Below are 14,609 nucleotides of genomic sequence, written 5' to 3' on the forward strand. Positions count from 1 at the left end.
TCCTTGATTTCTTTCCCCCAAAGCTGATCCTTTCCACCTGTCTCTCAGCGGCAGCCGCACCCGCCACCCAGGCCCCACATCAGAAGCCCCCTGGGGCTCATCTTCCTCTAAACCCCCTCACCCAGTCTACTTGCTAGTCCACTGGCTTCCCCCTCAGACTGTGGCCCAAGGCTGGCCACTCCTTCTCTCCACCTGGCAGGCCAGCAGCATTTCTCACCTTGACCCTTGCGACAGCCTCCTCGTGGGTCTCCCTGCTTCTACCGTGCCCCTACTGTCAGCCAGAGGGTCCTTTACAATGTCAGTCACAGCAGCACCCTCCAGGGGCTCCTCATCTTAGCATACAGTCTAAAACCCTCCCCCTGGGCTCCCAGAGTCCCTGTAGTGTGTCCCCCTCCATCTCCCACTCTCTCTGCTGGGTCAGACCACACACACCCGGCTCATGCCTTCCTCTGGGCCTTTGCATTGCTGTTCCCTCTGCCTGAACACTCTTCCCTATGCCTGCGCACGGCTCACTTCTCTTCTCATTCAGGACCCGCCTTCAGCATCCCTTCCTGAGCGGGGCCCTCACTGCTCGCTCTCTGCCCCAGTGCCTCCAGCCACCCTGTGCTGCTGACCTCTCCATGATTCTTACGGTGGCCCTGCCTGCACTTTCTGTGAACCTCCTCCCACCCCATCACGCTGGGCTGCAATGTGTCAGTCTTGCCCTGCTATATGCGTGGCCTTGGGCTTGGGGATGGGTGGGGCTGAGGGCCTCACCCCTGGGACTCTGGGGTTTGGTCGGGAGGGTGGGTTGTGCTTGGTGCTAGGGAGACACTTGGGTGCTGACAGAGTGAGTGAGGAAAGGAAGGAGTGAGACAGTGACTAGAGTGCCAGGGGCTGACACAGGCAACCCCGGGACCCAGGCCTGGTCAGTGAGGTGGGCGGCAGGACCATTCGGTGTCCCTGTCCTAGTGGGTTGGGCATGGTCTGAGTAGAGATCCTGGTGTCCCGGGCTAGATCTCAGCTCTGTGGCCGACCGGGTGTGACCTCAGGCCAGTCACCTGTCTCTTCTGAGCAGGACATCCTCACTGAGGTGAGGCCCTGTGAGGATTTAAATCCAGTAGGACAAGTTGTACGCAATCCCTTAAAAACCATCAAATGCTGTCTGTTTTCGTAACAGCTTTATTGAGCTGTAATTCTCATACCGTACAATTCATCCACTTGACGCGTGTGCTTCAGTGGTTTGTAGTGTTTTCACCGAGTTGTGCAACCATCACCACAGCCAATTTTAGAACATTTTCATCACCCCCAGGAGAAACCCCGTACCACTTAGCTATCATCCTCCAGTCCCTCCAGCCCTTGGCGACAGTCATCAGCTCTCGCCATGGATTTACCTATTCTGGACATTTCATGTCAATGGCCTCACACGGCGAGTGACCTTTTGTGTCTGGCACCTTTCTCTGAGCACAGTGTTTTCAAGGTCCGTCCATGCCATAATGTGTGTCGGTTCGGTGCTTCACTCCTTTTTACGGCTTAATATCCCATACGACATTTTCTTTATCCGTTCTTCCATTGATGGACATTTGGGATGTTTCCACCTTTTGGCTACTGTGACTAACGCTGCCTTGACTAATCATTACAAGTCATGTGGAAGCGTGTGTTCATTTCTCTTGGGTATATACCGAGGAGGGGGATTGCTGGGTCATACAGTAACTATATTGAACATTTTGAGGACCCACCGAACTGTTCCATGGCAGGTGCACCATTTGACTTCCCCTAGCAGTGTAGGAAGGTCCTGATTTTTCCACATCCCCACCAACACTTGTTACAGTCTGTCTTTTTACACTGGCCGTCCTAGTGGGAGTGAAGAAGTACTGTCTCTTGGTGGTTCTGATTTGCATTTCCCTGATGGCTAGCGACGTTGATGTGCTTATTGACCATTTTCATATCTTCTTTGGAGAAATATCTATTTGGATCCTTTGCCCAATTTTAATTGGGTTGTTTGCTTTTTTTCTTATTGAATTGTAGAAAATGCTGTGTGTTTGTTTGCTTTTCAAAAAAGGGGCAAGTACAGATTGGCAGAGTGGCAGGATGAATGGAACTGTGTGGGCACGGGCACAGACTCAGGTGTGCGTGTTCTCTCACACTCACAGGAACCACATTCGTGCACGAGCCCAGGTATATGCCTAGGGAACACACACACAGGGCCATGCAGACAGATGCCCAAACGTGTGTATGCCCATGGAGAGCCCGTGTGTTGTATGTGTCACATGTGTGGGCATGAGGGTCATTTCAGCCACCCTCTGTGCAGGGGCCAGGCGTGCCCCCCGGGACCATACATGGGCCCGTCTGGCACAGTGACTTGGCCATATCAGCACCATTATCCTCATTTTGCAGGGGGAGAAACTGAGAACGAAATGCCCCTTGATTGGTCCGAGGTCACCCAATTGGCCAACTTCAGGGTCTGGACTTAAACTTGAGGTGTCAGACTCTGAGCCCCTCTCTGGGACCATGTGTGTCCCAGATCATATCAGAATGTCAGGAGCTCCCCCACTTTCTGAGCCGCTGTGTGACCTCAGGTAGTGTGTACCCCTCTCTGGGCCTCAGGGTCCTTGTGGGGTAGTACTGCTCAGTACTCCCCAGCACTGAGATTTCTGGCTCCCCTTTTAAGAGGGAACCAAGTGCCTTTCCCACCTCCCTCCCAGGCCTGCTGGTAATCGGGTCATTTTTGAGCTCAGTTATGGCTTTTTGTGGCTTTCTAAAAATAGTGTGCCAGCCCCCTGTGGATACTAGGAGGGGGCAAGTCATGTTGAGTGGACAGTGAGAGGAGCCTCTGGCATGAGGGGTGGGCATAGCCCCAGCTCTGCCCTAGGACAAGGGGGGCTCCATTCTGCCCAGGCCCCGATTTGCTCAGGAGGCATCCTGGCCCCTCCAGGTCCTGTTCACACAGATCTGCCTGGTCCCCAGGATCTTGCTTGGGGTCGGGGTGAGGGGATGATGGGTACACTAGGCCCCCTTTCCCTGAGTGGTGGGTCTGGCTGGCATTGCCGAGGGTGTGGAGCAGAGCGGGGGCTGCTTCTGCTTCCTCTGAGCCTGGAGCCCGGCAGGGTCAGTGAGGGCTCGAGTTTGAATAACCCATAGGAAGGAGAGAGCAGAGCCAGATGGGCCCCGAATGGCCCAGAGCCTCAGTTTACCCACGTGGCAGTGGTTTCTGAGGGCTCTGCTGTTCTGTGTTCTGGATTTATCCAGAAAATGCATGGAGGGTGGTTGGGGAGGTTTGACTGGGTCGGCCCGAGGCAGGAGGCTCTGGACAAGCACAGAGAGATGCCCGGTCGTCCCTGGCCCGCTGGCCACTCAGGGAGGGTGAGGCCGATGTCCATTTGTCCTGTTTGTTCTCAGGGCTGCTCCTTGGGCCACGCAGTGTGGTGAGTATTTGGAGCCCCACTTGGCAAATAGGGACACAGGCTCAGAGAGGGCTTGTGATTTGTCTGGGGCCACACAGCAGGTGTGAGACTCCAGGTCCTGTGCTCTTCTGCTTGCCCCAGCCTTTGGCACACCCCTCCCCACCCCCTCTTTCTTGAACCCTCGGCTCAGGGGCACTTCGGAGCTAACGGTCTTCACCTTGACCTGCCAGGTACCAGAGACAAACTGTCCTTGAAACTCTGGGCCCTGCATCAAGGCCGGTGTGCTCAGGGACCCACCCAGGGCTCCTGAGGGCCGAGGGGTGGGGGGTGACCAATGTGCGACCTGCCTGCCTGCCTTTGGCATTTTCCAGGGATACAGCCAATGCTGCTGCTGACTCCAGTGTCTAGGGGTGCAGGTCTGTGCTGGGCAGGGCTCTGATTCCACCAAGGACACCAAGGCCTCCTGAGACCAACGTGCGCCCCCAGGATAGTTGTTAGCCCCAAACAGACCACCCATGCTGCCTTCACCCAACTCCCCACCCCCATCACCGGGCACATCGGAAACAGCTGCTGAGCTCAGGTGGCTGCTGCCACTACCACCTGGAGCAAATCACTTCCCACCGTCGAGTCTCAGTTTCCCATCTGTGAGATGGGTCTCCTCATGAGGGTCTATCTTATGGGTCGTCATGGGGATAAAAGGTGGCAATGGGACTAAAGCCCCAGCCCCAGGTCTGCTTGGACTCAGGAAACCTTAGGTGGGGGTACACACAAGAAGAAGATGTGGCTCCTGCCCACCACCTCTGTAGCCCACAGGGTACCTGGTAAGAGCCCAGAGGAGAGCACCTCACCCTGACCAGGCTGCTGGGAGCAGGGGATTGTCCCAGCAGTGTCAGGAGCGTGGGGGAGCTGCAGACATGTGGGAATGTGGGCGGGTGCTCCAGACAGAGGGAGGGCTGGCGTCCACCAGGGCAGGTGGAGACCCAGGCTGTTCCTCTATTCAAGGAGTGGTGTGCTCTGGGGGCAGCTGCACCTGCACACAGGTGGGCCACGTGTTCATCCTGCCCAGCTAGGCTGCAGGGAGTGGTAGTGCTGACAGGTGGGGTCAGGCCTTGAGGTCATCTCTGAGACCTGGGAGCCAGTGATGGTTGCTAAGCAAGGCCCATGGGTTGGAGGGTCTGTCTTTCTCAGCCCTCGCTCATGCTTGCCCCGGAGGAGGACCTGCAGGCAGCTCTCTGCAGACTGGCCAAACGGCCCATGAGTGATTTTGGGAGGGGACCCTGTCCGCCATTCCACGCCCAGGCATACTGTGACCTGGGCAGATTATGAGGCCCTCTGAGCCAGCGTCCAGGTCTGGACACTGGGGTGTGGTCACCCCCACTGCATGGGGCTGTTGTGAGAATTAAACAAGATGCGTATGCAGAGTGGGCGCATGGGAACCCCTCAATCCAGGACCTAATGTCACCTTCCTGGATTCTCCCCAAACTACGCCTCTCTTGCAGTAGCCCCCACCTTGTCTCCATGGCGAGACGAGAGGGTTTGGCTCATTAAAACCAAATAAAAAAGGAATTAGCGGGAGTGGCAGCCCGGTGAGTAACTGATGAGTAACTGAGAGTCTGAGCCGGGTATGGGCATAGCCAGGTGGGAGCAGGAACTCACACAAAGACGGGAGGGAGGTTTCCATGAAATGCCCTCCAAACGCACAGGCCCAGCTACGTAGCCTGCTTCCTGCTTGGGGACGTCAGGACAGCAAGACATGGGAGTCCCCCAGCTGGCTCCTGTTGGGAAGACTGGCATTTGGGGAAGAAGAGGGTCACGGGCAGGTTCCAGGCCTCTGAGGGAACGCCCACATCATCCGTGCTCAGGCAGGGCTTGGTTGTGGGGACTCTTCAATCCGCTGGCCTGGCCTCTTGGCAGGATTGCACAACCGTCTGACATTTCTCCGCCCACCCTCCTCTGCTGGGTGCCCAGCTTGTAACATGCTCCCTGTCTGAGACCGGTTGGCTCTCCCACAACTCCCATCCAGCGTTCACCTGCTGGCTAACCACCATCCCCCTGGGCGCAAGGCCCACAGATGGCCCAAATGTAGCATCTCCTCCCCAAGGGGGCTGCGTGCCGTGTGCCTCTTCTCCTGTCTCCTCCTGCCCAGGTCACTTAGCAGTAAAGAGGCCACGTTGGGGGCAGGATGGCCTCCAGTGACCTGAGCCGCAGGCTTCAAGTCCCTCCCTCCACCTCTTTGGGCTTTGACTCCACTGCCTGGGTTCGAATCCTGCTTTAGCCACTAACGGCTCATCTCTGTGTCTCATTACCCTCATCTGTGAGACGGGAACAATAATGAAACCTCCTACGACTGTTGTGACAGTTGGATGAGAATGCACGTGAAGGGTTAGACGGGTGCTGGCGAGCCATGAGAGCTGGTGAGCGATAGTGATGAGGGCCCCAGCTCTGCTGATCTGCTTTCTAAACAGTCCCAGAACCCCCGGCCCCCGTGGAGCCAGGGAGCTCTCAAATTCGAACCCCACAGCATCTGGCCCAGCTCCTGCGCAGAGTGCCAGCTGCTTCACAGGACATCTCCGGCCTGCCACAGTCTGGCTCCCTCAGACCTTAATCACCTCTTCTTTCTTTTTTTTTTTAATTCTTGACCTCATACTTCCAGTGCTAGCAGCACCAAATTGTTTCACACCTCTGCACCTTTCTGCTAGGCGTGGCCAGGACTGTATACACCATAGACACACCATACATGCACACACTACACACACACACACACACACACACACACACACACACTGACACCACACACACTCACAGGGAGTTAACTCATACTTCTAACCCAGACTTTAAGACGTCACTTCCTCCAGGAAGCCTTCCTAGACTACCTACCACAGAAGCAGGTTAGGGCATCTTTTGAGGTTCCATGAGTCCCTGTGCCCCTCTGTAGTCACCTCCTTTCCTGGGATCCCCCACCTAGTTTATTGCTGCAGCCTCGGTGTGTGAGCTTGTCGGCAGGCCCTGCTGGACTTGGGCAATACAAACAAGGAGTTCAATAACCCACTTCACACCCTATGGACTTCCCCTTCAGATCATCTTGACCTACTTTAGAGCCAAAGAGGTCAACTCCCATATTCTCCCTGTCCTTGTCCCTTTGTCTGTCTGGGAGTCCCTGGCCAGCCGGCCTCACTGGCTCCTCAAACAGCCATTCACTGTGCTGAGAGATGGCTTCTTACAGAGCGGTGCAGGTCCCGGGGGGCAGAGCCTGTGCAGTCGGCAGGTCCCCAGGTGGCCATGCACTGACCCCTAGCAGGAAGGGAAGGGACCAAAGGGTTTGACTTCATCTTGTAGATATGGTGTTGCAGTGCAGCAGGCGGTTATTATTGTCAAATGAACAAGTGAATGAAGGAATGAGTGACACAGTCTTTGCCTCCAAGGAGCTCACAGATAATATGGAGACACCATTCTCTGGGCACAGGCAGATCGAGACCTATGCCTGGGAGGGCAGAGGGAGGCGAGATTCACTTACCTGGAGGCACTGGGAGGGCTGCCTGCAAGAGGAAGCGTAGCTGAGCCCTGAATGGAACCACTGCCCCTGGAGCCTCTGTAGTGGCTTGGGTCCTGAGTGGGGGCTTTCCCACACCCCTGGGAGGAAGGTCTCACTGTCCCCTCTGGAATGGTGGCTGGAGGCGGGGTCGGGAGGGTGAAGGGGGAGGGGGATAGGGAGGCGGTTTGGGAGTGAGGGAGAAAGGGAGGACTGGCACGTAGGTCTGGGCAGTTCAGGGGCCCCTGAGGTAGGCTGGGGTGTTGGAGGAGAAGGGAGACTCAGGAGGCCAGGCCTGGTGATGGGGTGATGGTGGGTAGTCAGAGAGAGGGAGGTGGCAACAGAGGCCAGTGGGCTCCAAACTGTACGGATTCTGCCTGGTTCCTGGCTGATGGGGTAGGATGCCCCCACTGGGGTCAGTAGAACTGGCTGGTTCATGAGGAAGCTGGCAGAAGGGAGGGGGCAGAAGTGTGGACCCCACTTTGCTGAGTCAGAAGCTCAGAGAGGGCAAGTGCAAAGCCCAGGGTCACACAGCCGACCAGCAGCAGAACCCTGGCCAGGCTCTGGGTCCCTGAGCCCACCAGGCTGAGACCTGCGGGGCCTCACCGTCTGCATCGTTCCCTCCCCGCAGGGAGCCGTGAGGCCGCATTCACGTATGCCATCACCGCAGCCGGTGTGGCCCATGCCGTCACCGCCGCCTGCAGCCAGGGCAACCTGAGCAACTGCGGGTGCGACCGCGAGAAGCAGGGCTACTACAACCAGGCGGAGGGCTGGAAGTGGGGCGGCTGCTCCGCCGACGTGCGCTACGGCATTGACTTCTCCCGGCGCTTCGTGGACGCCCGCGAGATCAAGAAGAACGCGCGGCGCCTCATGAACCTTCACAACAACGAGGCCGGCAGGAAGGTAGGGCCGGCAAGGGGCGGGGCAGGGCGTAGCTGGGCGTGGCTGGGAGGGCACGGGGCGGGGCGTGGTAGGGGCGGGGCGTCGCGGGGCAGGTGTCAAAGGTGGACGCTGGTTCCTGGTGTCTCCACCTCCCTGAACTTTGCCAGCCTCTCCTAGCGGAGAGAATTGGGAACCCAAACCCGGAAGGTACGGGGTGAGTGGTGCTGAGCACGGCTGTCACCAGTGACCCTCCCAGCAGGCGGGCCTTACTGTTCCCATTCCATAGGTGTGAAAACTGAGGCTAGGAATGGTGTGTGCCGGTGTCCCCCAGCTGGTGGGAGGCAGGGATGAGACAGGGGCCCTGTTTTCCCGCAGGGTGGGCCCAGGACTGGCTCGGGCCCAAGGGCAGGGGGGGAACTTTCGGGCCACAGTCCAATGTGTGTCCTGGTCCCAGAGGGATCATGCCAACATATCCAGAAAGGCTTCCTGGAGGAGGTGGCCTTTGGCTCAGATTGCCATGAGAGGCTTATGGAAAGGAGGTTCCCAGGAGGGAGGCACAGCCTAGGGAAGGGTGGAAACTGAGCTGGGGGGTCTTGAGGAGTAGCTGTTTCATGTGTGGGGTGGGATGCAGTGTGGTGCGTGATAATGGAGGACATTCAGGCAGGGACACACTGGAGAGGAAGTCAGGGCGGCCGGCCCTGCCTCAGGGAGATGAGGGCCCCAGATACTGGGCTGGGAGGAGCAGCCGCCATGGCGGCAAGATGGCCCGAGATAGGGTGGGCAGCAGAGCAGAACGCTTCTCTGGGTCTGATTCCCCAGCCCTGGGGGCTGCACCCAGGGCACCAGGGCCTGAGGGGTTCTGCAGGCATGGGACAGACTTGCCTTTCCAGGCAAAGAGGAGTTGAATTTGCCCTCTGTCCCAGCGACCATAGCTGAGGCGACGGTTACTTATTCATTCACTCAACAAACGCTCCCTGCCCCTTCTCGGTACGAGGTGCTGGGTTGGGCATAGGGGACAGGAAGGATTAAGACAAGACCCTGGCCATGGGAGCTCCTCCAGCACCAACTGAGTCCACATGGGGGGCGCAGGGCCCCTTGGACCGACGGGAAGGGGAGCAGAGGCTTCGTGGAGGAGGTGATGTCCACGTGGAGCTTTGAAGGACATGTCAGAGCCGAGACAAGGAGCTGGCACTTGGGTGGGGGTCAGGGCTACAGATAGCTCAGGCTGGGGGGAGCAGGAGGGGTGCGCGAGACAGGGCTCGAGACGTAAGCAGGGACCAGCCCCAAACAGGCCTTGAACGTCAGGCCAAGGGTTTGACTTCATCTTGTAGATATGGGGTTGCGATGCAGCAGGCGGTTATTATTGTCAAATGAAGAAGTGAATGAAGGAACGAGTGACACAGTCTTTGCCTCCAAGGAGCTCACAGATAGTATGGAGACACCATTCTCTGGGCATAGGCAGATCGAGACCTATGCCTGGGAGGTCAAAGGGAGGCGAGATTCACTTACCTGGAGGCACTGGGAGGGCTGCCTGCAAGAGGAAGCGTAGCTGAGCCCTGAATGGAACCACTGCCCCTGGAGCCTCTGTAGTGGCTTGGGTCCCAAGTGGGGGCTTTCCCACACCCCTGGGAGGAAGGTCTCACTGTCCCCATTTTACACAGGAGGACAGTGGGGCCCAAAGTGAGCTGCAGAGCCATGGCGGCCCCGAGGCCTGAGCTCTGGTCACTGCTCCATGGGGATGTGTCTGCGTGAGCAGCAGAGATGTGAAGGATGAAGGGACCCTCAAAAGACAAAGGCACGGCGGGGGCTCAGGTCACGTGTGCAGTGCGCTGAGGTCACCAGCCCAGCTCAGGGTGGCTGGGGTGGGCGAGGAGGCTGGCATGGTTGGATGGGCCTTGTGGTGAAGGATTGTGACAGTCAGGCTGGATTAGGGCCTCTTGGGCACAGGTGCCATTGCAGGCCCCTGAGGGAGAGTGGGACTGAGCAGCTTGAGGCCCAGGGGTTGTGTCTGATCCAGCTCTGAGGTCCTGTATGAACCCCAACGCTGGCCTGGCATGGGACTTGGGGGTGCTTGGATACTGACAAGTAGTAGTAAAAAGGCATCAGGAAATAGAGATAGGCAGGATTGGGCCCCGAGGGAGATGGCGAAGGAGAACAGGGAGGCTGGGGATGGGGTCCAGGACAGAGGAGGGTCAGCACTTGGGGGAGGAGTGACACTGGGATGAAGCCCTGATCCAAGATTCTGTGAACCGAGGAGAAGCAGGTCATCAAGGGCGAGCGGATCAACAGTGTGAGGGCCCATTGGGGACAGGGCAGCTGTAGGAAAGGGCGATAAAGTGGTCAGCCGCCAGTGTTGTCCCTGATGGTCTGTGAGGACCTGAGTCAGTCTCCCCATCTGCACAGTGGGTGCAATGCACCTTGTCTCCCGCTCCCCACTGCCTCTCTGCAGGGAGCTGATAGCACACAAGGTGGTCTGAGCTCTTGGACCAGGCCAAGGGTGCTGGCAGCACCGTGTCCCTGGGGGGCGGGGTCCTTCTCCTCCCAGGAGCACGGAGCTTATCAGGGCGGTGGGATGGAGCATGGCTTTCAACGTTTCCATAAGAACTGAGTCCAGACCTTCATGGGTCACCCCAGTGCTGGGGCCCCCTGGCCCCCATTACAGAGCGAACAGGCCTGCCTCTGCCCCTCCCACTTCCTCAGAGCCATGAAATTGAACAAGACAGGAGGAAAGCAAGTTGACTGATGCCACACGAAGTCCCACAACTGGGTGGCGTAAAGCAACAGAAATCCCTTCTCCCAGTCTGGAGGCCAGAAGCCCTAAATCCAGGAGTAGGCAGGGCTGTGCTCCCTCTCCCAGCCCCTGGGGGCTCCGGGTGTCCCTTGGTTTGTGGCCATGTCATCCAGTCTGTGCTTTGTCTTCACATGGCCTCTGCTTTATGTGTGCTTCCTCCTCCTCTGTCTCTCATAAGGACATGTGTCCTCGAATTTAGGATCCATCCTGGTCCAGGATGATGTCATCTCAAGTCTTACCTTCATCACATCTGCAAAGTCCTTATTTCCTAATAAGGCCACATTCTGAGGTTCCGAATGGACACGTATTTGAGGGGGACACTATGCAGCCCACCCGAGGCTGGCACATGGCTCTGGATCCCTGGCTGTCCAGGGTCAGAGAGGCTGAGCCCTGCCCACCATCTGCTTCCACCAGACCCCAGGCTCCCTCGGGACTTCAGTACACCCACCTGTGACTCTCCAAACCTGGCTATAATGAAACACTGTTCCCAGAGTGTGGGGCACACCTATTCCAGAAAGAACCCCAAGGCAGCCCTTTCCTGGAGCCCCCATGCACCCCACACTACCTAGGGCAGCAGGAGTGGGAGACCGAGGCTGAGGGAGGACCCTGCTCAGCCCCCAGCTCCTCAGGGCAGGGCGGGTCACTCTGCACAGTCCCAGGTGGTTTTCTGGGGCAGTGGGGCTGGCGCCACCTTCGCTGTCGCTCTTATCTTGAGGGCACTGGAGACAGAAACGGCACATTCTTGAATCCTGTGATCACTTCCCAGGAGAGGCTCAGGCCCGGGGGACCCAGCCAAGCGAGGATGCAGCCCCTGGCTCTGCAAACAGATGCCCAATCAGCTCCATCTGCTGACTGTCACTGGCCTGGCTACACAGGGTCCCCAAGCAGGCTTGTCTGGCTTAGGGGACGGGGAGATGGGGCAGAGGGAAGGGGTTCGGGGCAGGTGGCACAGCGAGGTGGGAGGCAGCTGCTGTTCACCAGGCCAAGTGAACACCCTGCTGGCAATTAAGCCTGGACCACTTGGCCTGCACAACCTCTAGCCTGGACACCCCTGCCCAGTCTCTGGCCATCACGACCCATCTAAGGAGGCATCTTCTGGGCCAACAGCCTGGGGTGGGGTGAACTGCTCCCTGGCTAGAGGTTCTGAGAGGGCCGTTCATCTGGTCACCTCCAGGTCTGAGGGGCATATTCGGTGGGCAGTGTGGCCAGGGCAGAGGAAGTTTCCAGGCCTTGAAGGGCAGGTTAGTGGAGGGAATGGCTTTCAGGGGAGGGGGGAGTCCAAGCAAAGATGACTATGGGGTGGGGGTGAGGGAGGGAAGGAGATGTCGACTATGATGGACAGGAGTGCGGAGGGGGCAGGAAGCAGGGAGGAGGCCCAGATATGCTTTCCCCGGAAGGGGTGTCCCCCTCCACCCAGACCACAGACCAGACTTCTGTGCCCTCAAGCCAGACACCCCACGGCCCTGCAATTCCACTTCTGAATATTCCCCAAACCTGCCCCCTTTTCCTCTTCCGGACCCTGGGCCCTCCCGTTCTTGGCTCTCCCCTCGTACAGCATCAGCCTGTCCTTCTCCACCCCTGCCTGCTCACCTTCCTTCCCCCTCCTCCCTCCGCCTTCCTCTCCCCTCCTTCTTCCCCCCTCCCGCTCTCTCCTCCTCCCTCTCCATTCTCCACCCCAGGATGTCATCCATGCAAGAGCAGAGAACCCCACCCCCCAAACTCCAGGCCACCAGCCTCAGGGCCCCCCCTGCACCCATGGATGCTCATTCAGCCAAATCTTCCTTTGTGGTGATGGTGACAACTCTCCAGGCCTTGCTCCTGCTGCACTCCTTCTGGAACACCCCTCCTCTTTGTCCGATGAATTCCTGCTCCTCCATGGACACCCAGTGCGTGTACCCCCTCCTCCAGGAAGCCCTCCACCCCAGACACCCTCCCACTGGGCAGGGTTCGGCTCTCACAGCCCCTGTACTTTGCCGTTTTGTGTGTCGGTTTCCTTCTGTTTCCCACACTAGACTGTGAGCCCCTGACGTCCTCACCGAAGTCCAGGGTCCCATGAGACGGGCAGGAAGAGAGACCGGGACAGCCACCGGCCTGTGTGATGTTCCTCTTGCTCTTTTTCATTCATTCATTCGCTAGGGTCTCCTCCTCTGGGCCAGGGCTGGGTTCTGGCCCGGGGGCAGAGAGTAGCCAAGTTCCTTCAGGGCTGGGCTGCGGAAGTGAGGCCGGGGGAGCCAGGACAGCTGACAAATGGCCCTTCGGCAGCCGTGGGCCGCAGCTAATGATTCCCCATCTTTAATCAGGCCCCGCTGGCAGGGCCCTTTCGATCCGGGTAAATGAGTACCTGGGGTCAGGGCTGGCTCTGGGAATCTGCCTTCCGGGGCCAGGGAGGGAGGCCCAAGGAAAACACAGGGCTGCACCCATCTCGCTTGGAGCCGGGGAGAAAGAACAACACGGGTGGTGACGGCGTCGCAGCAGACAGCACGCCTGGGCCTCACTGACCCATGTGTTCACCTCCGGCTCGTCCTCCCCCTCCGTCCTTCAGCAAACGTGGTGCACACAGCTCCGTGTGCACGCCGGTCTTTCACTGAACAGCCATTTATTAAGTGCCGATTACATGCCAGACCCAACACCAGGCATGAGGGCAGGGGAGTGGGAGAGACGGGTGAGAGACCGCACCTATTAAGCACCTACTGTTGTGGGGCCTGGTACCACAGTGAGGCACCTGCTCCCCAGCCTGGCAGGTGCCAGCACCAGCTTCACCAGCTGCTGCCCTGGGGCCTGCAGCCAGCCCCACGGTGCCCCGAGCCTCAGTTTCCTCCCAGTGCATTGACCTCCAGCTCCCTGAAGGGTTGTTGTGAGAATTTAATGAAACACATTTGGTCAACATATGCCCAGCTCCACCAAGTTCTGGGTGTTCTCTCTGGACCCTCACGAGGCCCTGTGCAGTAGGGACCTATGCCAGCAGCCCCCTTTAACGGATGAGGAGACTGTGGTCACACAACGGGAAGAGTGGGGTCAGGCTGGAGGTGGGAGCAGGGGTGCGGCCAGGCCCCGGCGACGCCCATTCTCAGCCCCCTTCTGCTCTGTCTCCGGCAGGTCCTGGAGGAGCGCATGAAGCTGGAGTGCAAGTGCCACGGCGTGTCGGGCTCCTGCACCACCAAGACGTGCTGGACCACGCTGCCCAAGTTCCGTGAGGTGGGCCACCTGCTCAAGGAGAAGTACAACGCCGCCGTGCAGGTGGAGGTCGTGCGGGCCAGCCCGCCTGCGGCAGCCCACCTTCCTGCGGCATCAAAGCAGCTGCGCAGCTACCAGAAGCACCATGGAGCCGGACCTGGTGTACATCGAGAAGTCGCCACAACTACTGCGGAGGAGGACGGCCCGCCCCGGGCCAGCTTGGGCACCCAGGGCCGCCGTGCAACCGCACCTCCCCCGGGGCCGACTGCGACACATGTGCTGCGGCAGCGGCTACACACCCACCAGTACACCAAGGTCTGGCAGTGCAAACTGCAAGTTTCCACTGGTGCTGCTTCGTCAAGTGCAACACCTTGCCAGCGAGCGCACCGAGTCTTCACCTGCAAGTGAGCCCCGGCGGCAGCCCCCCCCCCCCCCCCCCCCCCCCCCCCCCCCCCCCCCCCCCCCCCCTCCCCCCCCCCCCCCCCCCCCCCCCCCCCCCCCCCCCCCCCCCCCCCCCCCCCCCCCCCCCCCCCCCCCCCCCCCCCCCCCCCCCCCCCCCCCCCCCCCCCCCCCCCCCCCCCCCCCCCCCCCCCCCCCCCCCCCCCCCCCCCCCCCCCCCCCCCCCCCGGCGGCATGCATTTGCACATGGGCTCCTTGCCTTCCCTGCTGCACACGGCCGGCTGGGGGCAGAGGTGGCTGGAGAAGGTGGGGGCTCCGGACGCAGAATGGCTCCCACTGGGCCCGTCACCCTCTCCTTGTCCCCAGGGTCTCCTTCCTGCCATTCCTGTCGCTCCCTATGGCAGAACAGTGCCCATAAACCAGCCGAGAAGGCAAGGCCAATGGCACTGGT

General features: G+C 59.3%; 1 protein-coding gene across 1 annotated transcript in view; it reads left to right on the forward strand.

The window, feature by feature from the left end:
- The window catches only part of WNT7B (Wnt family member 7B), a 43,664-nt gene extending 29,497 nt beyond the window's left edge, over positions 1–14,167 (forward strand). The window contains 8 exon segments of the mRNA XM_033116244.1: positions 7,544–7,815; positions 13,682–13,843; positions 13,845–13,940; positions 13,942–14,029; positions 14,032–14,052; positions 14,055–14,086; positions 14,089–14,130; positions 14,132–14,167. Coding sequence (XP_032972135.1) covers positions 7,544–7,815; positions 13,682–13,843; positions 13,845–13,940; positions 13,942–14,029; positions 14,032–14,052; positions 14,055–14,086; positions 14,089–14,130; positions 14,132–14,167 — 749 coding nt within the window.
- The last annotated feature ends 442 nt before the right edge of the window (positions 14,168–14,609 follow it).

Source organism: Rhinolophus ferrumequinum, chromosome 10 (assembly GCF_004115265.2).
Source record: "Rhinolophus ferrumequinum isolate MPI-CBG mRhiFer1 chromosome 10, mRhiFer1_v1.p, whole genome shotgun sequence".
NCBI lineage: Eukaryota > Metazoa > Chordata > Mammalia > Chiroptera > Rhinolophidae > Rhinolophus > Rhinolophus ferrumequinum.